This window comes from Cebus imitator, unplaced genomic scaffold, assembly GCF_001604975.1.
Source record: "Cebus imitator isolate Cc_AM_T3 unplaced genomic scaffold, Cebus_imitator-1.0 Scaffold351, whole genome shotgun sequence".
Taxonomy (NCBI): domain Eukaryota; kingdom Metazoa; phylum Chordata; class Mammalia; order Primates; family Cebidae; genus Cebus; species Cebus imitator.
Window position 1 is genome coordinate 2,223,671 of NW_016107666.1, and position 24,215 is coordinate 2,247,885.

At 38.7% G+C, this 24,215-nt stretch overlaps 1 protein-coding gene across 7 annotated transcripts in view; it reads left to right on the forward strand.

The window, feature by feature from the left end:
* Positions 1-24,215, forward strand: part of THRB (thyroid hormone receptor beta) — a 373,141-nt gene that overhangs the window by 320,162 nt on the left and 28,764 nt on the right. For 5 of the 7 annotated variants that reach the window (XM_017506231.2, XM_017506230.2, XM_017506229.2 and 2 more), the window contains one exon: positions 19,518-19,618. In XM_017506231.2, coding sequence (XP_017361720.1) covers positions 19,518-19,618 — 101 coding nt within the window. Of the gene's footprint in view, positions 1-6,631; positions 7,156-19,517; positions 19,619-24,215 lie in introns of those variants that run through there. The other 2 variants (XM_017506233.2, XM_017506228.2) reach the window with 2 other exon arrangements.

Sequence of the window (24,215 nt, forward strand, 5' to 3'; positions counted from 1 at the left end):
GAGGAAGGCAGCAAATCACACTGCCACGTGTGTACCTATGCAACAATCTTGCATGTTCTTCACATGTACCCCAAAACCTAAAATGCAATAAAATAAAAAAAATAAAAAGCAATGAGTCCAAAGACTCCAGACCTTGACAGTCCAAGAAAGCATGCTCTAAAAGTTTTTGTGCACCTCTTTAGTGCACAAAAATAGTGTACTAAATAATAACACCTCTTTAGTTTCCCCCAATATGTATTAGATGTGCTTCAGCGCTTCAGTGGTAAGATGGAGACCCATGCTTCTTTACATTTTAAGGAGAACTCTCCTCAATTTTAGTAGCTCCTTCAAAGGGCAGGAAATGTCTCAATCATTTTTACAATCTTTTTTGGGGCAGAGATGATTGGCACTGTAATTCCATAACCTCAATTGAGGTAGGTTTAATAAACAGTACCACCTCTGTTCTCTTGTGATGAAAATATAAAAGAACAAACTGGTTCGATTTTAGGCAGATATCTCCCAGGAACTTTCAAGACTAAGAAAATCCACTTACTGCAGTATGTAACATTTTATTGCAGTATGTAGCATTTTATCTTTTTTTTTTTTTTAATGCACAGGGATTTTGGTGCATAAAGAGCCCTTCATCTTTTTTCTGAGAAAGCAAATGTTGTTATGTATGTGACGAGAGTCAAGGCTTTCAGGCCTCTGATGGAATCAAGAGGTTCCTGACACACAAAGTGTCATTTAAGCTCCATCCAAATGAATAAGAAGGGCTCCATCCTGTGAAGAGCTGAAGGGAGAAAGATATCAGACACAGGAAAGAACATGTGCAGCGTTCTTGAATTTAGGCAGGCAAAAACTTGGAGTGCCCAAGGAACAATGAAGATGCTGCTCTGGTTTATGTCAAGGAAGTGGGAGGGTTAATGAGAAGTGGGGAAGGGCCACGTTTTGGTAGAGGTTTGGATTTTGTTCTAAATACAGTACAAAGCCACCGAAGGTTTTAAACAGGGAAAAGACATTATCTGATTTGCAGTCTGTAAAACAGCACTCTTTGGTGGCTGCGTCAAGAAAATATTAAAGTGACCCAAAGCCAATGAGGAAGCCAGAAGGGAGTCCATTAAGAGATGATAATGGTTTGGACTGTGATGATGGCAGTGGAGAAAAGGAAGGAGTTGGATTAAACATATATTTTGAAGGAAGAACCAATGAACTTGCTAATGGATTGGATTTTAGTAGTGAAGGGAAGAGAAGAGTTGGCTCGAAGGTTACTTGCTTAAGCTCCCAGGTGGATGGTGGTGCTAAAGATGGGAAGACTGTGAGAGGAACACATTTTAGAAAGAATTCAGTTGGAGATGCCCATTGATTGGGCAAATGGAGATGTCAGGTTGATAGTTGAATATAAGATCCTGGTTTCAGAGAAGACATCTGGGATGGAGATATCCACCTGGATGTCACATATAATTAGTATTTAAAGCTATGAGACAGGATGAGATCACCTAGAGCAGGGCTTGGCAAACTTTTTCTCCAAAATACCAGGTGGTAAACATTTTCAGCAGGCTATAAGGTCTCTCTCGAAACTACTCAATTCTGCCATGGTAGCACAAAAGCAGCCACAGGCAATATGTAACAAATAAAGGCTGTATTCCAGTAAACTGTATTTACAAAGCAGGCAGTGGGTCATGTTTGGCCCACGGGCTGAAGATTGCTGACCCTGAGCTAGAGTGTAGACTGAGAAGAGAAAGTAGCACAAGACAAAACCTGAGAGAGATATATAGGTATATAAATTATAATTAAGTATTATGTATATATGAAATTATGTCTCTTACTATGCCAGTCATCACTCTACATGCTTTACTTATATAAATGTACTTAATCTTCACAATAACCAATGAAGTGAGTACTGTTATCTCTGTTTTACAAATAAGAAAACTGGGACCTAAATAAGTTTATTTCTGTTTCTTGAGAGAAAAAAAAAGTCCAGAGGTTGGCAGTCCAGAGCTAGTAGGGCTATTCTGTGTATTTCAGCAACCTAGAATTTTCCAGGTCATTCTTCCACAATCCCTAGAGTATACTTCTCATTCTCATGGACCAAAATGATGGCTGGGGCTCCAGTCACTGCAGGGAGCAGAAAGTCGAAACAAAGGGGAGGTAAATGGAATGCGCCAGTTGTCTTTTAATCTGTCTTTTAAGTTTCCTAGAAACTACCTTACAACACTTCTATTACGTCTCATTGGCCAGAAGTTAGTCACACAGACATATATTGATAAACGAGAAACTGGGATGTATAGTTTTTTTTCTCAGGGGTCATGAACCCAACTAGAATTTAGAGGTTCAATTTCTAAAACAGAAAGAACAATCATTAGAGTAGAAGTTAAAAGGCTCTGACCAGTTGCTTTAAGACTTATCAATTATCTTTCTTTATGTGCCTTTTTGCAAGTACAGTTCGTTGATAGCACCCTTCCTAAGACATTTCTGCTCGGCCATTGCATACCTCAGGCCTCCACTGCTGATGTCCTACATACTCTTCAATTCCAGCTCACTGGCACCTCTTCTGTGAAGCCATCCGCAGCACCCTACGCAGATTTCTCCTGTGTCCCCATACCAAGTTTATTATACTTCTTGTATTTCCTTCTTTCCTGGCCTGCCTCCTTTTGTGCTGCCTCCTCTGCTTGACTGGTTAACTTAAAGGCAGGTGAAACCTGGCTGAAGTGTAGAGGGTAAATTTCTAAGAACTAAGGGAAACATGTAGTGAAACTGCAAATGAAGAAAAAGGAGTTAGTACACAGGATTCCCTGGTCCTTGGTGAAGGGACTGGGGTCACACATCTAGTAGAACAGTGGTTCTCAAATGTTGCTACTTATGCAAATAACCTTGGGAACTTCTTTTAAAAATCTTGTTGCTAAAGTTTCATCACATAATAATTAAAGTGGACTTTCTAAGAGTGACACCTAGGCATCAGTGTTTTTAAAGTTTCTCAGGGCTGACTGTGGTGGGTGTGAACCACCACCTGTAATCTCAGCACTTTGAGAGGCCGAGGCAGGAGGATTGCTTGATGCCAGGAGTTTGAGACCAGCCTGGGAAACATAGGGAGATGCTGCCTCTAAAAAAAGAAAATTAGCTGGGCATGGTGATGTGCACCTGTAGTCCTAACTACTTGGGAGGCTGAGGCAGGAGGATTCCTTCATCCCAGGAGTTCAAGGTTCCAATGAGCTATGATTGTGCCACTGGATTCCAGCCTGGGCTACAGAATGATACCCTGTCTCTTTAAAAAAAAAAAAAAAGAAGTTTATCAGGTGATTTCAATGTGCAGCTGTATTTGAGAACCAACACAATTGAAAATAGAGGAAAAGAGACAGAAAAACAATTTTCCTCCTCTGAGACCTTGAGGGTTTGTTGTTTACCTGTGAGGTTTTCCACGCATAGGTTGTTAGTCTTATCCTTTTAGGTTATTTCCTTCCAAGAATAGACAAAGATGTGTATGTGTATATATGTGTGTGTGTGTGTGTGTGTGTGTGTGTGTGTGTGTGTGTGTATACAACCTATGCGTGGAAAACCTCACAGGTATGTATACGTATATATGTGTGTGTATATATATATATATATATATATATATAATTATATATGTATATACATATATACACATATATATATGTATATAATTTATTATATATACACATATATACATATATATGTGTGTATATATATATAATAAATTATTATTGATTGAAACACTTCTAATGGGAATTATTAAAGTCCTCCTGGTTTATTTAAGGCAGTGGGACGCACTATAAGTGAAATAACTCTTAAGCTGCTCTTTAAATGATTAGAGCAGGCAATCAAGAAAATAAGACAATACCCTTACTGAAGCTTACCCCATTTGTGACACATAATATGTTTAGATTGCTCTATTGACTTTACAAAGAAGCATGCAAGACTGATCACAGGTGACAGATGTGATCGCTTCTATCAGGATGTGAGGGGCCATATTTCAAATTCAGTGTGAGTGTTGAACTCCATTTTCAACTAACAGAAATAGGAGTTTCGTGCGTTCATTACAAGTAAAGAGTATTCCCACTTGGTATGAGGAGTGTGTTTCAGAATGTTTTGTTCTGTTTTCTCCAAACAATAAACATTAGTGAGGAAGTGAGTGCTCTTAAATATGTTTTGAAACTTTTTTTAGTTTAAAGATTTCTGAGAGAACTCAGGATTTTTTTAATTCAATAAAAATGCTGCTGATCTTTCAGATGTTTAGCAAAAAGTGAGAGAAATAGTTTTTCAGCAGCCGTTCTTTCCTTTTTCACTGTAGTGTTTATATCCAGTTCCAGGGGAGAATAACTCTCCAATTTTTCAAGCATATTTAGAGATTTCTGAAAATTATTTTTAAGTGTTCTTTTGGAATAAAAGTTGAGGCTCTGATTTTAGTTGATATTGTTACTGATGAAAAGCAAGAAATTGCTTGGATTTCTGCCTTTAATGAAAAAGAGAGGGAGCCAGGAAATGCATTGGGCAAAACTGCAAAATCAAATGGGTTCAACACACAGCTCTTAAGCAGAAAAAGAGACTTTGGAACATGTACATTTGCCAGAAAAGAAAACTGCTTTATTGAAAGGTTAATTTTTAGATTAGTCTTGGGAAATTTGAGATAAATAAATGAGATCAGACAAAAAACATAAGGCCTGGATCCTTTTTCCTGGAGTTTTCAGAACATAGTTATTGCTTGCAAGGAAATGTTTTGACATTTCCAGTAGGGAGAAAATGTTAATTGTAATATTGTATATGTGTTCTTAATAACACTTGTGAATAAATCTTTTATTTGTTTTAAGAGTAAGTGGAAAGTAAAAACATGATTAAAATGTTAGCTGTGCTCTTTATTCCTTATGGTAGCTTTTCATGCTTTCTAGGATATTATGATTCATTTTCCAGGTTCAAATATATACCAACTGAAGAACATGCTTTTGCTTGTTTTATATCAGTTGCAGTTTTTAAAGGAGTCATTACTGTCCTCCACATAGGTCTGCCTGGGTCTCCTTTCTAATTTTGTCGCATCTTTTGCTCATTCTATAATTCCTCACCTTTTTCCCTTAAGTCTATGGCTTCTTTACTACATTTATAAAAAGTCAGCACTTAAAGACAGCACAACTCTGGTTCACTTGACTGTATATACAATACACATGCTATTAAGCTGCTTATTGGCAGGAATGGTGATTGTTTTTCTGAGCGGCCATCTCTGTGGCCACCAACTCCCTGCTTTGTACTTAACAGACACCCCATAGTTTGTTGAATGACTGTAATACCCTCTTTACTTCTGCCATGTGTCCCTGCCCCAGAATTCCATGTTGCAATTGATGACTGGAGCTACATGTCCAAAGCAAAGGTCTCACCATTGAAAATTACAATATTACATTGTTCATGGTACTTTAGAGAGAAATACCAACAAGGTCACATGCTCATGGACCAGCAGGAAGCCAAATGTAAATGCCACTACCTGAGGCCCAGCCCTGAAAACAGATTGCCTAAGAAATGGAAGGAATCCCTAGTATAGAAGAGCAGCATCCGCCCTTCCTGATGTCATGATCTACAGCTATGCATATACGTAACATGCACACACTGGCCACCATCCACTTGGAGCAACTATCATTAGTAGTCCTCTTAGCAAGCATTTACAATCTCATTTAGTATTTGTTAACTTCTTAGTTAAAAGATGTGATGATTCTTACAGAAAATGCTGTTCCCTTTTTGATCACTATCTTTAAGTACATGAATACCACTTAAATCACATTAAACCTTGAAAACAATCTCAAAAGCAGATTTGAATGGGAATAAAATGATAAGTGCTTACAGTTTTCCACACACTACTGGTCAGAGTATTATTAAGCACCAACAGAAAAAGAAAACTACTATATAATAGGAGTATTCCTCATTTAGGGGCATTGCCATATGCTCTCTCTCATGCCTTTGTAAAGAAAACATAAATTACAGAATTGAACAGTTAATGTAAGCTTTAGGTCTCATGTAGATTAGTGCTTCTGAGGTAGAAAATAATCATGTGCAAGGAACAGAATAAAACTCACTTGCAGACATCAGCAGCATTTTCAACTGTGTACTTCCTTGGCATGTTTTAAAACCCAATGGGACCTATGTGTCATGGGAAGATGGCTGGATCCTGGTATTAAAAGCCAGTCAGTAACATTCGACAACAGATTCAACCACTAACATTTGCACAGCTAGATTAATGTTTTGGAGTCGGTCAGTCATCAGGCTCATTACTACTGGATTTTCTCTGGTTCATGCTAATAAACTAGATTATTGATTTTAGGATTTTCTTTGTATCCAAGGATATTCTCTAAGATGTCTTTATAATGTTTCATGCTTAAGCTGTCAACCAAAATGACATAACAATGAGTAATCATTTTCTAATCATGTTAAAAGGGGTTAAAAACAGCGTATAAAATGAATCTTAGCAGCTTCAGAGTAACATTCGCGCTGACACTCCCCTATCTGGGTGGAGGTCATTCCTACCTGCCTGCCATCTTCCCCAGGAATTAACTAGCTGCATGCACAGCTTAAGACCTTTGATAGTCATAAATCTGCTTTCCAATATGTTTGGATGGCAGAAGAGCTCAAAAGACACCTCAGTCTAAATAGGATTTTAGCACATCAGGTGCTATTACAAAGTAAAGCAGGCTGGGTTGCTGTGTTGGTGGTGGTGTTTATTCATCTTCCCTTCGCATTTCATGTGTATGTATGCTTCTCTGCGTATATGCCCAGCTCTCAGGGTGTAAGGGGCTAGCGAATGCATGCGTAGAGTGTGTGTATATGTAAAGTAGAAACTGAACCAGGGAAACAAAATGAACTACTGTATGCAAGAAATATATGAAGTGCACCCAGCTGCCGGCAGCAATTGCTACATGCAGTCCACTGATTATTACGCGTATTTCGAAGACAGTCCGGGTTACAGTGGTTGCGATGCTCAGGCTGTGCCCAGTAACAACATATATATGGAACAGGCCTGGGCAGTGAATCAGCCTTATACCTGTAGTTACCCTGGAAACATGTTTAAAAGCAAGGACTCTGACTTGGACATGGCCCTGAATCAATACAGCCAACCTGAATATTTCACTGAAGAAAAGCCTACTTTTTCTCAAGTGCAGTCGCCATCGTATTCTCAGAAAAAAGGTAGGGACCATTTTGCTTAAATGTGTTCGAAGTTTCACTGTTTATTTTCGTTTCATTTTAAAGTTACAGTTTACATCAGCTTCGTCAAATCTTTGAATTTGAACGCTAAATATTCACAATTAAGAACGGCAGTAAGAGGGGTTGCTAGGTGATTGAAGGACTCTGTGAACATCAAGATTTCCAAGCACTTTTTTTCCTTCATCTGTGAAAGCTGGAGTGAGTTGGCTCTCCAGGGCTGTATTTTGCATGTGTGTGTATATATTGCCCAAAGTGACTATTGTTAGTTTCTTTGCGAAAGAAAATATGTAAAAGGTTTCCCATTTGCAGGTCGGTGTTGTGGTATTTGAAGTGGGATAATTCTCCCCAGTTCGGGTTCGATTAAAAACTCCTTTAACTTTTTCTTGGCACTTCATTTTGAAAGTTTATTTTAGTTAACTAGTTAGTAAAATATTTTAGTGATTTCTTTAATAGTACTATAATATTGATATGCTAGGATCTGTAAATGTTCATTTTAATATATTTACTTAGCCATGTAAATGGTAAAGAATCTATCTGTAACCATGTCAAACTGTAAGAATGTTTGTTCCAATATGTTTGGATGGCAGAAGAGCTCAAAACAAAACTGATAAACTTTACCTTGCCATTGTGTCCCAGTCATATCAAGTGAACTCTCTTTATGAAAGCAAGTGAAACACCCTTCAAAATAGCTAATATTAAAACCAGAACAATATCTATTAATCTTAATAGGCACTGTGCCTTATAATGCTATTTAAATTTTTGTCAATAGAACATGTCTTGTGTTACTGAAAACTAAGGTAAGAGAGACAAACAGGCAGAACTCAGGGCATTTAGTAGCAACTGGCAAATAGGAATGCTTTTGAAAATGGGGTAAATTCTAGTTCACGTATGCCAGAATCTCATGTTTTCCCTATGTGATCTATAGGATATTGCATAGAGAACCAAATTTACACGTTTCTATAATTTACAAAAACATGATGCCCTTTGATCCTCAAAAGTAAATTTCTCTGTTACATTAATCTTAAAACATAATGTGGTTTATTTAGTTGTGGTTTCTATAAAATTTATCATTTGCTTTTCTTAATGTGACTCTATAATTGAAAGTGGTCTGTTATAAAAACAAATGAACAAAATTTTATAAAAACAAAAACTAGAATCTATTTAATTTTTACTATATATAGTGTTATTCTATAACTTCCAATTATGAAATATTAAGGGGATTACAGCATAAAATATATTTAGAGCTGCTCATCTAATTTTTATTTACAAATATAGAGTTTTGTATCCTTTTGAAGGCCATCAGAATCTCATTTATTACAAGGGACACAGAGGGTAAGTCCGCTAATGGAAACATTTGAGATAGATTGAACATGTGCTATTTCATTTAATAAGTAATTTAACTTTGAAAAGAAGAAATTAACATTGCCTCATTAAACATACTTGGATATGCCTTTTGTAGTGTTGTAAGAAAATATTGGTATCTGTCAATCTATCTGGTCATGCTGCTATTCTCAAAAATTCCTGCAGAACTTTTCAGGCTCTTTTCTCTTTTGTCTTTTCACTGTGTTTTCTTCAATCAGCACTGGGGAATATTTGCTTATAAAATGTTAAACCAGGGATTCTTTACTAATTAATTTGATGCATGAACTAGAGGAAAAGACACATTGTATGCATATATTGATGTAATTTCAAAGCCATATGTCATTGAAAGGCCACCGCCACCTGCCAAACTCACTAAATCAAAACAGGCAAATATTCTTAAATGCACCATTATTTACTTTTACAAGTCTTCAAGTAAATCCCAGTAAAACTAAACCCAGCTGTTAACTGTCTCTTAGGACAAAAGGTTATACCCAACATGTTTATCCATATTGATCCACTATTGATTTTTGTTGTGTTGAAGAACATCAGTAGTGTCTCATTAAGGCAAAATTAAGACTATAAACAGGTGTTCAGTGGGGCAGGCCTCATTTTCCAATTGGATTTTTATCTATTCACAATAGATAAAAATTCATAATTGCTTCGTCTGTGTTCATTGCTGTCATTATAGCTTTATAAACTCTAATAATGCAGCTGTCTTAACTTTTTCTTTATGTTTTTAAGGATGGCTTATTTCCTAGCCTTTATTTTCTAGTATACAGAGAATCTTCTAAAAACATTACAATCTTGTTTTAAAAAAAGTTATTATAGGTACAAACTGTTGAAATAAAGGAAGGCTACACTACCTGATGTTAAAAATGGTAAGACTTGAGAATGACTTTTAGTTTTCTTTGGATTGTTTTTCTACAAAGTTTTCTTTTGCATTCATCGCCAAGAGAGAATAACTTATCAAGTTCTTGAAGCATTAAGAACATGAACAAAGAAGAGCCAGATTCAGTTCATTGAATCACATTTAAAATAAAGCTTCAAGAATTGAGGAGGGGAAAAATCAATGTAATTTTCACATTGAGGAAGGCTGAAATGTGGACTGTAGTATCTGTCTTATTTTTCATATGGATTATGAGAACACAAATTTTTTATTTTTAAAAGTTAGAGACAAATGAAAAGAACCCTACCATTCACTCAGAAGATACGATACTTACTGTCATTCTAGTGACCTAGCTGTGAAATGCTATACTAAGCCCTCACGGGGCCAGTGCTGACTGCACACTTCTGGCCCCCACAAATGCAGGAGAAGAAGGGAGTAAGTTTGGAATCAGATGGAAGAGAATTGGCAACCAGGGTGTTGTCCTTCTCCTCTGTGGCTGAGCCTTCATCAAAATAAAAAGTTGACTTTTTTCCTCTTCTTTTCTGCTTTCTTTCAAAAAACAACCTTTGGAGGTGGAAGTGATAGCTGTTTCCACCACAAATTCTAATTACATTCTGAAATTCCCAAACAGCTTGCATCTGCATCTGGCTGCTCTGAAGGCAGCTTTGCAGGTTGACCTCTCAGTTTGGTCCAGGCCAGTCGGGTCTGCTGAAACAGCATCTTCCCAGGAGTCTGCCCTGGGCGACTCTCCTGCACGGGATTCTTTGCTTGACCTTCGACATGCCATCTTACTTGATAGGAATTGCATGTTCAAAAAATTGCTAGAGTTGGTTATCATGTCCAAGAGAATAAGAATTTCCTGTTTTTAAGCCAGGATCAAGGAGATGGGGGTGAGAGGGTTGTCCTATTCAGTTTTGGTTCTGACTGTTTATGTTCTTTCTCTACAACCACATTTTTAGTTGAGCAGAAAGAAAAATTAATAACTGAAACAGAAACTCCACACAGAATTGTGCTTTCTGAATCTGCTTTCATTGCCCCTCTGACTTGGCGACAAAATTCTTTTTTTAAATTTGTTTTGTGTTCTATAGCTCTGTTAAGTCCACGTGAACGATTACATAGGCATTTGAAATGAAAATTAAGTGGCAAGTTGGGGAATGTTTTTTTCTCAAGCTCTCCCTTCCTTTCCTTCTTCTTTTCCCTCTGTCTCTCTCTCTACTTTCCCTCCATCTCTTTCTTCCTCTGTCTTCTCTTTTTCTCCCTGTCTCTCCCCTTACTCTTCCCCTCTACTTGAAATTTAAACACAGATGTGAACAGTCCATCCAGTGAACTGTTGAGTATTAAATAATCTCTTTTAAATGTAATAGTTAAGTGGTTCATGCAATCATAGATTTTTCAACAACATGTATGTAATTTAAGGATACTGATGGAAAGTTAGGATTTTAAATTAGATACTGCCACCCATATACTGTTCAGAGACAATACCAGTCCAGAGAACAATAACAAAACATTTAAAAATACAGAACACATACACTGTACAAAAGGTTAAATGAAAGTGCCTCTTGGCACCCAGAAATGAAAGCAAAGTGAGGAGCAATAATCGTTTCCAAACCAAGTCCAAGTGCAGACAAAAGAGTGAGCCGACTCTTTCCTTTTCTTTCCTGAGAATTAACTGTCTTGTCAAAGGCATGTCCTTCAGATATTTCACTGAATGCCCTAACCTCATCCAGAGCATGCATTGCCCTTACTCATAATGAAAGCTAACGGTAGGAGTCCAAAGCATTATGAGCAAATGGAGTCAGACGCCTGGCAGGCTTATAGAGGAAAGGGGTTTACTGCCGACTTTCTGCATATGAAGTTCACATCCACCACTTCGCATAGCTCCATGAATACCTTTTCATAGTCAAGCACAATGATTTTTTCTCAGCTCCCAGCACACAGGTGCATTCAGCCTGAAGTCAAGCTGTTTCCCACTCTGCCACCCATTCTGGTCTAGCTTATATGACCCCATCTTCTTATGGGTCCCTGGCTTCACCAGTGCCCACTTGGTTATCTGTAGTCTTCCTGTTTCCAGAGCCTTGGGAATGCTGAACTTCCGTGCGCTGTCCTTGGTACTTCGCTCTTATCAGCTCCCTGGGTACCAGCTGTTTTAGAGGATCTCCTCAGTTCTCTTGGAGACTCCTAGAATGTGCTTTTGAGTAGTCACCCCATACACCCCTTTTCTCTATCTGCAGATATATCCCACCATGTTGTCCTGTCTTTCTTCCCCCTGGATTCACCCTCTCTTGCTTTCTGAAGCCTTTTGTGGTCAGTTCTTCCCCACACTCTACACCATCACAGGGCTCCTTCTCAAAGTTTTGGGCCCCTTTCTATTACCACAAATTCCACCAACTCCTCCCTGCCCTCAAGAGTTCAATTTTGATTCTGGCTTTCGGCTTTTACTCACATCCTCTGTTCCAGAAATCTTGGCCAGTCTCTACCTGAGTTCCTCTCTCTGTCACCCCAGTCTCCATCCCTGAACTGAGATGCTTTCTTCCAGCTGTCGCCCACTGCCAGCCACACCCTGGTGGTATATCTTGCCACTGTCAGCCTGCATCACTTTATGTCACCAATTCAGCTCACAGCCCACCGGCCTCTTCTACTGACCAGCGACACATTCTCTCCATCACCCCTGCTCTCAACCAGCCCTGCCTTCAAAAGCAGATATCCTTTGTTTTATACAATAGCTCTGAACCCTTTGTGTAAATCACCTTTGAAAATTAATATATTATAAAGTATGTTAGGGTTTCTTAACTTTGGCACTATTGACATTGGGGCCACATAATTCTTTGTTATGGTGGTTCTCCCTGTATATTGTACGATGTTTAGCAGCATACCTGGCCCCTCTAGCAAACACACACACACACACACACACACACACACACACACAGCAGTTACAGAATCCAAAAATGTATCCAGAATTTGCCAAATGTGCCCTGGGAGACAAAATCACCTCCACTTGAGGACCACTGCATTAATGGTGAAGAACTTACTACTTAGAGAATATCTGAAGTAAATGATCTTTCATAAAGGATCTTTTTATAATGTTAAAATCCCTCCTCCATTTCCAGATGTCATATTTAAATGTTCATATATTGACTTCTGTCAAAATGGAGTACACTTGAACCTACATAACCATAAGTACACGCAACATAACACTTACATATATGTCATAGCTCATTTCCATTGTTGGGATTTGGGTTCTCCTCATCATGTTTGCTTGTTTATGTCAAATCTATCTAGATCATAAGCACCATGAAACCAGTAACCTCTTTTATTTTGCGCTCCCTAAAGCACACGTCCACATGACCGCAGGATACGCCTGCAGGGAGAGCAGTAGAGTTCATAAGGACACTGATGGTGTTCTGATGACAAATGCAACAGCTCCTTCCTCTTTGTGTAACGTAAGGCTGAAGGGCTGATAGCCCACATTTTTAGAGCTATAACCTTGAATCCCATTCTGAATGGATTTTCAGGTAAAGAAACGACACTTGTTTTTCTCGGGGTGTAAGACATGACATAACTGTGTGTGCTTCTGCATGAGCCCAAAGCTATAAATTGCTTCTCACAGCAAAATCAGAGGCAACTATCACCCATCTCTGGTGACTCTTTCTGCTCCCTCCCCTAATCTTCTGATGACTTTACCTTCCTGCTTTCTAATTCATGCCCTTTTTTAAAACAGGAAATGATCTCATCAGTATCAGGGTTCTACAACTCCAATGCCTCCAAGTATCAAGAAAGAGAGAGGGAAAGTGGGGGGTGGGGTGGGCAGAGCCAATTTTTAAAACCAGGATCTAATTTTTAAAAGCAGTCTTACAATGGCTGCTTAATTAAAATTTTTCAACCAAGACACATAATGCTTACATGGTATATGATAAGAATATTTCTCACTTCCATGAAGAATTGTGTTCTAGGTCCAGGCACGGTGGCTCACACCTGAAATACCAGCACTTTGGGAGGCTGAAGAGGGTGGATTACTTGAGGTCAGGATTTCGAGACCAGCCTGGCCAACATGGCAAAATGTCATCTCTACTAAAAATAAAAATTAGCTGGGCATGGTAATGGGCACCTGAGCGACTTAGGAGGCTGAGGCAGGAGAATCACTGAACCCAGGAGGTGGAGGTTGCAGTGAGCTGAGATTGCACCATTGCACTCCAGCCTGGGCAACAAGAGAGAAACTCCATCTCAAAAAAAAAAGAAGTCTTTCCACCTTGATAAAGACAAAGAATTCCATGAAATATTTCTTTATTTATGAAGAGGTATAATGCAAGAACAAAAATAAATAGCAACTGATGCTTAGCCTCAGAGTGGGGGCACAATCAAGACAGGTTCTGACTATGGAGAGCTAAAGAGGACGTCTGCTTCTTGGGAGGTAGGGCTACCTTTCAGTTCAGTTAATTGTTACACTGTGAGAATTTGGGTTCAATATTTCCAGTTCTTTCTGTTTTTCACATGAAGAAAGAATTCTGTATGTTTTATGAAATATCCTGGCTTTAAAAATTGGCTAAGGTTTTTTAAAACACTCTGAGAGGCAAATGTTGTAGACTGCCAGAATGTGCACCCTTTCAATTAACATCCTGACTTGAACTCATTATATCAACCTATTTCCTTTCTTAGTGATTTGCATCTTCAAGTGTTTTCCCTGTAATTGTAGATTGAAAGGTTATGTCAGCTATTAAGGATTTGAGTGTACAGCGATAATGAAAGGAACATTTCACCAGGTATTTCTTATAGATTAAACTATATCATGCCCAAACTAGGCCCTAAAAATTAAAAAATAGGCTGGGCACTGTGACTCATGCCTGTAGTCCCAAAACTCTGGGAGGGTGAGACAGGAGGATGGTTTGAACCCAGGAATTCGAGACCAGTCTGGGCAACATAGCAAGACCCCCATCTCTACAAAACTTAAAAATTAGCCAGGTGTGGTGGCCGTGCACCTATAGTTCCAGCTACTCAGGAAGCTGAGGTGGAAGGACTGCTTGAGCCCAGGAGTTCAAGGCTAAAGTGAGCCATGGTCATGCCACTGCACTCCAGCCCAGGTGACAGAGTGAGACCCTGTCCAAAAAAATAAAAGTGGGAAAAAATTTTAATTAAAAAATATGTTTTAGTTTCAGGAATTCTTAAGTCAGAAGAAATAATCCAAAACTTTTGTCATCCCTTTTTGTGCACTAAAGCCTCCAGTGAGAATTCAGGGTCCCTTGGCATCAGGTCCTCATCCCCTTTTCTAGATTGACACCTCTACTTGGTCCTCCTTCTGCTCGCCCATCCTCCACCCACCAGTGCTTCTAATCCAAAGCCTGGCAAGCCATTGTCTGCTGTCCTCCAGCACCAGGGCCCAGCCAGCCAGAGGGCAAAATGTAAAGAAAGAGACTCCAAGATCCCAAGTGGAGGTAGGGAGGGTGGGAAAACAATGGCTGTTCTGAGGAAAGGTTTTGTGAAATGAGAGCCCCTTGGGCAGCTCTGCTGAGGATTTGCAGGCAGCAATGAGAAAAGGCCTCAAAGTTAATGCTGTTTCAACTTTGTACCAAGTGTCTCCCACACAGTACACCCGTACATGCTGTTAAACAAATGGATGAATGGGTGATTTAATTTAATGTAGTGTCTATCACAGGGTTAAAGATTAACATGGTATAGAGCTTGGTACCTAATGCCAAGAATTAAATATAAAAAGAATCAGGATTAGTATATTAGGGAAAGGCTAAAGGATAAGCCTTTCAAGGTTTTTAAGTATATAAAGAAATGATACAGAGAAGGTGCCGGTGGGGAAAAAAGCTTAAATCAGAAGTATCTGAGCTGCAGGAAGAACTGAGGAGGCTCAGTAAAAAATCAGAAAAATGACTAAGCATGCTAGTGACTTTGCTCCCTGAAGGGTGATAAAATATAGTCTCATCCTCCATCCTGTCCCAAGCCACTTCAGGTCCTTGATGGCTCTGAGTTGATAGTTCCACAAGATGAATCAGCAACATGGAACTTCTTAACTTCTCTGAGCTACCCAAAGTATTTCCCCCTACCACAAAATCACAGCCCCTCCCTTAAGATGCCAGGACTGGTTCTGCTAGGCAAGTGATCTTATACAGACGGTAAGATTCGCAGTTTGGAAAAGATCTCTGAACTCAGCTCTTCTCACTTGCTGCTACATGTACTCTCCTTGGCGGCACCTTTTGTTTTAGATCTACCCTCAAGATTAATCTGCTTCATATTCTATTCCCTAAGGGCCATGTATCTACCAAGGTGACAAGAGGAACCAGTGTTTCTCCTCCTAGGACGTGAGATGCTATTATAATTCACTCAAAAGAATTAAGCTAGCCAGTCTTCTGATTTGCCCATAGGGAAGAAGGCACTGAATCTGTTTTCAACCAAGAAGCCAAGCTTATTACCTGTTGCATGATTTGCAGTGCAAATGTACAAAAATTTCCCCTTCTACACACCAAGTCCCGCAGAGAACATTTTTTTAAATAGCATTAACTGCAAGATATGCAAGATAATACTTAGCAATTAACCAGACGTTGCCAAATGTCAACTGAAAAAATCTCAAGTCCTTTGTTGAACAAACAGATGGAGTTTGCTTTTATAAAAATATGCTTGATAAAGTGGCAGCATAATGTATTAATCTGAAAAACAATACATCTGAGCAGACAAGAGCTGGGGGAAATATATCATTTTTGAACTACCGTATATTGTCATGGGACTTAATTTTTTCTGGAGGGTTATTGACCAGGCTTCTTTAGCAGTCACCTGGACAACTAGCAGATGCGGTTTCTCAGATGAACAGCTGTAGCTTCCAGGATTGTGTCTATTTGTTTCTAGGCAGAACTCAACACTGACATTATCACACCCATTAATGTCCACTCTTGGCAACAAAACTAATGATACATGTGCATTTTCTTAGTTTGGTATATTGGCCATTGTGTAACTCATTTGGTGAGTATGACAAAGGAAAATGATGGAGGCACTTAAGTACAACAGCAAGAAATGGTTACGTTCTCTAGGAGAATTGGTTAGTATATAATGTTGTCAATCATGTTCAGCAATCTTAGAATCCTCACCTACCTAGCACTATGTGTGGGATGTTATTCCCTGACGGAAGTTATTTAATGAAGAATAATGGACTTAGGCATAATGATTGATGTATCATTTCCTGTGGGGACTGTTTTGAATAAATAAGATGGTTCACAGTTAATATTTTAAAGAAAAGAAAGAAAGATATGATAAGAATATTTCATCTCTTGAAATGAAACTAGTATGATCATGTAAGCAACTGCCTCCAACTTAAGTAGATGTTTCTGTAGAAGGTTTGATTATGTAACTAAAGACATTTAACCCCCTCCACCCATGAAGAAGATAATCTAAGAGAAATAAGAGAGTAAAGCACACCACCTCTCAGCCTGGCAGAGTAAATGAAAGGAGGTCCATTCCAGTCACTGACTGAATTATTGTTGGATTCCACAAGAGCCTTAAAGACCATCTACATAAATTGTTGAACTACAGGTAGGAAGAAATCTTCAGTGTCTGGCTGCCAATGCCAAAAGCTAAAGCCAGGAGGTCTGGTGAGATAGGGTAGGGGACTATGAGGGGGGCAGGAACTACCTGCGTCTTCCCAACTCTGGTTCATGTTCTTGGACAACTTGTTGTGACCCCTCCCAAGTCATATCCCACAAGTACAACAGTGTTCAATTGTATTACAATTAGTTCTCATACCTGAGATTAGACAGAAATGACCTATACTTCTTTTTCCCTTATCTCTGCATTCTGTACTTGATACCAAGAACTTGGAAGTCTTTATTCTGTTGGATTAATTGTATATAACCTTGAGGTATAAGAGGTCAAGATGTAGTTTTCCTGACAGTATGGATCTGTATATTCCATCTGCCTTTACCAGGAAGGTGCCTGTTTTCCTAATTGAGTTACTTTGTGGTTCAAAAGTTACTTTGTGTTTCATTAGTAGGTCTTTATATGCATACAAAAGCACATGAGCACACCTCCTTACCAACACTTGTTACTGTCTGCCATTTTTGTTAAAACCATACTAGTGAATGTAAAGTGGTATCTCATTGTGGTTTTGATTTACATTTCCCTGCAATGATGTAGAGCATCTTTTCATATTCTTCCCTTCATTTTCACCTCTCTTTTTCTCATTGAGGAATGACCAAGGCTATAGAAACAGAACTCAGCTTATAAGTTTCCAAAAGAAGAAACCATGTCTCACTCATTTTTATATTCTCAGCACCTAGCACAATACTAAGCACATGTAGATGCTAAATAAATGTTTTCTGAGTTCATAGATAAATGATTGTATGAACACACAAAGCATTCTGCTTCCCTTTTTTCCCTGCCCAGATCCTTCCCAAAATTCCCTTTTTAAAAATTACTGAGGAGAGTTTGAAACCCTTGCAGTGAACTCAACAGATGAATCATGGTTTGCATGATGCAAAAGTAAACTAAGAAAAGCTGTGATATTTAAAAATATAATCCTATACATTACTAAACCTCACTTTCAAGTCATGTATCTGCCTCCCAAGAAGGAAAATTTTTCCAAATTAAAGTATGAGCAAAATAATATCTAAGAAATTATGAAATGGATTCATTTTATTCTGTCTCCATAATGGCTTTTTTTTTCTGAAAAGCAATACTTCAGTGACCTAGTTTAATAAAAGGTCTAGAAATGTCATGGTAAAATACACAGTAAGGCATCAGTCATTTCAACCTAGCTAACATTTACTGAAACCAAAAAGAGTTTACTGAGTCAAAAAAACTTTGTAAAGACTATGATAAGGAGGAAGGATTGTTACTCAGTCTCTTCCTTCTTCACATCCCAACCAATCCTGCCTCCTTTTGATTGTTTGGTCTTATGTGAAGCTGTGTGCTTCTATGGTAAACCATTGATACAGGGGAGACTGAACCTGCCCTCCTGAATCAGCATCTATGTCTGAGCATCCTCTCCACAGGAAGAGGAAGGAGTAAAGACAAGAGGGAAACAGGAGGCTTCTGCTTTTGTGCTTTTTAGCATCCTTGGTCAAGGAATTTAAACTAATAAATTAATTGACCACTAAAAGAGAGAGTTATCATGGTTGGAGTTTCCTTTTTTCTTAATAAACAAAACCTCTGTCATTCCACACTACCAAGTGTTGTTGGATTGCATATCATAATATCACAAGTTTACCTAATTTTTTTAGGTGGCAAAATTCATTCTACTTAAAGTTAACTCTCTATTTTTAGAAAAAGACAGCATATTATACTGGAGGGCTGGAAGTTAAAAGACCAGGGTTTTAGTCCTGCTGGTAATTTCCAGTGTGTCCCTGAGGAAGGCCAAACCTCTGCAGGCCTGTTTCTTCACCTTACAAGTACTTCATCATCTTATCTCCCAGGACCTCTCCAGTTATAAAGTTTTCTGAATTTATTGCATGGTACTATGATTCCAAAGTGGATCAAATCTTTTGAAAACAGGCTTTGAAATCAGCCTTGTTAAAGAGATGTGTTATCTAGAACTCAAAATGCTCAAATCCTGGCCTCTCTGCTTGAGTCATTGGCTCTGCAGCCTTCCTGCCATTCCCACCTGCACAGCAAGTGATCACAGCTATTTCTGTTTTTTGAGGTGGAGTTTTACTCTTGTCACCCAGGCTGGAGTACAATGACACAGAGGTCACTGCAACCTCTGCCTCCCAGGTTCAAGTGATTCTCTTGCCTCAGCTTCCTGAGTAGCTGGGACTACAGGTACCCGCCACTATACCCAGCTAATTCTTTGTATTTTTAGTAGAGACAGGGTTTCATCGCGTTGGCCAGGCTGGCCTCGAACTCTTGGCCTCAGGTAATCCCCCTGCCTCGGCTTCCCAAAGTGCTGGGATTGCAGGTGTGAGCTATTTCTAAGGCATTCTGAAATCCTGGGCCTACGTTAACTCTACGAGCGTAAGATTCTTACTGTTTGGTTTCATTAAGTCTTTTTTTTTGTCATTACAGCTTCCTGGCAAACCAATTTTGTCTCTGGCTTTGCAACCTTAGCTATCGTGTGTCTTTGATGTTAACATATTATTTTTTAATATTCCTCCTTTTATTTCCTTCACAGGGTACATCCCCAGTTACTTAGACAAGGACGAGCTCTGTGTAGTGTGTGGTGACAAAGCCACTGGGTATCACTACCGCTGTATCACGTGTGAAGGCTGCAAGGTAATTGCCCTGGGTCCACGAGCATGGAGCTTAGCCAGGCTCCAGTCCCCTCCCAGTGCTCTTCCAGAATGTGATGTTAAGTTTAAGTTCAAATTAAAACCCAATTCTAACATCCATGGCCTGCCATCATCCAGGTGTCTGGTTGTGTTCTTCATTTTTGACGTGTTCAAGAACTGAATTTTTTTCCAAATCATAAATAACTAAATGAGAGTGATATCTGGTTTCATTACTTCTGCAAGTGTTTTTAAAACAGAAAGGAATCAATAAAAAGAAATTAATAAAACTCTTTCTTTGGGTTTAAAAAGCATAGGTCCTATTTAACATGTTGTCCTCTTGAGAAATGACTGTTTCTCCTCTTGTTTAATCTGCAATGTTGGAGGAGACTGAGTTTGCTCTACCATAGGCTTTTTTCCACTGTAGTCTATGTGAATATGCTCATTTTCAAGGGTTCCAGTAGGGAATATCTTTGAGGCTACTTGATTTGAGGCTGCTTTGATTCAGTTATGTTCTGAAATTATCCAAATTGGCTTTTTGCACAGCCTGCAGTCAATAAGTAGATTCTGGTCATCCATCAGCTAATTTTACGCTCTGCAGTCCTATCTGCAGGAAATACTTGACAAGAATATACCAGTGATCAACAGTCCTTTCACTTCCTGAAACCAGCGTAAATTGGCCTGCATACAAGACTTCATCAACAAAATTGAGATAAGGTTTCTGGAAAATATCTTTTGGTCCAACAACCTAGCCTTGAAAATAAAGTCTACCATAAAGAAAAAAGCTTGACCCAGTGCTTCATTTACTGTTTGTTCAGCTAATGTTTCATAAATAAGGAAGTATTTAAAGTCAGAGAAGGACCTTTAAAATTGTTTACTTGTTAAATACCTGGTCTTTTTTACCTTTCATTTTTAAAACTAAATTATCACAAGATATAAACCCTAAGGCAAAAATTGTATTAAAACGTATAAAACATTTCACCTTCCCTCCTCTCTCATCCACCTTAACTCTTCTCCTCTTCTTCCCCTTCTCCAACTGCCCCTCTTTGATCCTGCCCTTGCCCTATAAGGCCCAAAATCAGTGTTAGCTCAGTTTCAAATTAAAGTGTTTCCTTTTCCCTAATGAAAGATTTTCCATGCAAATTCCCTGTGTTTTATACGTGAAATTAGGAAACATTTAGGAGAAGCCTGCTAAAAATGTTGAGATAATAATTCCATTGGAAAGAGGTAATTTCTAAGGTTGCAAGACTGTTTTCTGGAATGTGGTACAACATGTTCTCATTTATCCAGACCCCTTTGATCTGGAATTTGTAGTTCTTTAACAAGGACTGGGCTAAAGGTTGTCATTACATCTAAGAAAATAATGTCTTAGGGAATTTAATGAATTTAATTACAAGTCCTGCTATTTATTAAAGCCTTGCAGTCTCTTGAAATTTCACTTATATTGGCTAGATTTGAAAGTAATAAAACTATATAGCTTTAGGTACCTACTCTTATTCCAAAAGTTTGATAATTCAAACTGGCCTTTTCTCTAAATTAGCGCCAATTTATAAGACTGTCCCCACCTTAGTTGCAGCACTGAGGTCCTTCTAAACCAGTGAGTAATGGGGAATTTTGAATTCTGAGAAAAAGATTCTAATGAAAATTCCATTTAATACTTAATTCCCCAAAATGACTCTGAAGAGTGAATGTGCCTTACAGAGAACAATACATTATTAGTGATTGACTTAAACAAAGAGAGAATTGAGCCTATTAACCCATATCCCTGCCTCACATATGCCTTCAGAATGATCAAGCAATCAACTAGCCTGTGTCCCCTAGATCACAGGATGTTTAGGGCCTGAATAAGCTGAAGTTTTCTTAAAAGAAGTCGTCGTGTAGCAAAATCTAGATTTTTTTCAGACTCTATGCCTTTATCTCAGGTCAGAATCCTGTTTCTAGTGTTGCCTTTCCAGGGTGGTTGTGCAGATCACTTAATATAATGACAGAGCATCTTGGAAAAAGACAAAGGCTGGGCACAGTGGCTCACACCTGTAATCCCAGCACTTTGGGAGGCCAAGGTGGGTGGATCACAAGGTCAGGAGTTCGAGATCAGCCTGGCCAATATGGTGAAACCCTATCTCTAAAATAAAAGTAATAATAAAGAAAAAAAAAAGAAATGAGTTTTTCAAATGAAACACAGTTTTTAAGAGTGGTGAAAGATGAAAGGATTGTTTCCTGTTTTGTCCATTCAAACCTGTAATTTAAAAATATTTCTACCCCATACTTGCAATGTGTATGGAGAGAATCCACTTTGCCTATTTTCACACTGAGAACAGTGAAATCTTTTGGAGATGTCTTGTCTATTGTGATATGCAAGTTTTTATGCATCTTTTGTAGAAAGGATGTTGATACTGCCCCACACCAAACTATTTTTAGAGGAAGAATCAAAGCTTTTTAACAGCTGCCCGAATACTGAACTAAAAGAGTGAGTTATCTCCTTTTCGCATTTATCAGTGCATTTTCTAAAAGTACTAAAAAATGGATACAGTTCTCAGAATGCAAAGAAACATGTCTGATATTGATATATAAAAGCAAGACCTCTTCTCACCAACACATCATCAATGAAATATATGTCCTTATTTATTCCCCAGGTATCTCTTTTGTCAGCTCACCTCTAAAAGAATTTTTTTTTTAATAAGTAGACTGTTTTAAATGTCTTCAAGTTCATTTCCAAGAGTTAATTTCCATTACATCAAAATATGCTTTATTGTAACTTAAGGAAGGCCAACATTTCAAGAAAAAAATCAAGGAAAAAAAAAAAAAGATAGGCCAACATCTTTAAAAGGATTTGGTCCATGAAGTGCCCAAGAAAAGTCATCAGAAGTAGGCCACTGAAAACATGCATAGCAAATAGCAGAGCTAGGCATCTCAACTCTTTTTTGGAAATAAGCAAAGTATAAATTATTTCATTCATTCCAATAAAAAGTGCACGGGTAACTTTTTGGAGAAATGTGTGTTACCCCGGTGTCTGGTGTGTCACACCTCATTCTCTGCTTAGCGTGGTCTTACTGGTCAATGTACTCCTTGCCCTAACCCCGCCCCTGAACATGAGTCAGCCTCAGAGTATGAGGGAGACAAGGGTCTCCCCAGCTTTAGATACACTAGCAATCTTCCTATCCTGGAAAGCAGTCAGCATTCTCACTGGATGTCTTGGACTTTGGTATTTCCGTCTCCAGGAAATTGTTTCCTCCAAAAGGAGACGTGCTACCCTACCCCTCTCCTCCCTGTCTGTGACATACATCTTCCTGCCAGGAATCTCTGGGTTTCTTTAGCCCCCTCCTTCGCCCTCCTTGGTCAGAGGGTAACAAAGAGAAGCGAGGTTTGCAGGGAGGCTTGTTTTTCACTCTCGTGGCGTGCTCTGTCATTCATGCTTTGGCAAGATTTGCACACTCTGCACTCCCAAGAAAACACTGCTAATATCTCGAACAGCTGCCCTGTGTGTGACTGAGCGAATCTTATAACAGTATATCAACGTCACTCAAACTAATGGACTCAAGTGCTTAAGAACACAAAGCCCAAATATAATATGACAGTTTTCTGTTAGAACTTGAACAATGGAAATGATAAGAATGATAAGGGATTTGCATACACACCCCAGAATCAAATCTGTTAGTCACAGTTATTCCTGATGTTTATCCATTTTATTCTGCTTTGCCCAGTATAAAATCATACCTTGGACCTTTTCATAATAAGAAAGAGCTTTTGTGTCTGAGGGAGGAATATGCAATAGGGAATATGTACATAATCAAAGCCAAAGAACATTAAGCAGGATGATAAAAATTTGGGCTGAATCTAGGTCAACTGATATCTCAGTCCCACCATTTGTATAACAAAGTTAGAGGCCCCCTATAGGCCTTAGCAGAAAACATCCATCAAAACTTGTTTTGCCGCCAAGTGCAATGGCTCACACCTGTAATCCCAGCGCTTTGGGAGGCAGAGGCGGATCTATCACTTGAGGCTAGGAGCTCAAGACCAGTCTGGCCAACATGGCAAAACCCCGTCTCTACTAAAATTACAAAAATTAGCCAGGTGTGGTGGCGCATGCCTGTGATCCTAGCTACTCTGGATGTTAAGATATGAGAATCACTTGCACCCTGGAGGCGGAGGTTGTAGTGAGTCGAGATTGCACCACTACACTCTAGCCTGGGTGACAGAGTGAGACTCTGTCTCAAAAAAAAAATTTTTTTTTAATTTTTTTTACATTTAAAAAAACTCATTTTGCCTTGTTATTCTACCAACAGATAAAATGAACTTTTTTTAAGAAGTGGGTGGGACAGGACTATTTATAATCTTTTCATCTAAAACATTTAAATAACACAGTAAAATTTACTTCATTATACATCATATAAGCAGTTAAACAAATAAGATTGGGAGTGTAACTCCTGGATTGCAAGGGAGGTGGGAGCCATTGCTGGGTGGTTTCCATCCTACCCAAGTTCCAGCATATTCTCACCATGTGATTTGGGCTAGTGATTTAACCTGTCTGAGGTTTACTTTTTTAATCCCTACCATGGAAATATTTAGAGCACCTCCCTTACATGGTTGTAGGGAAGACAGAAGGA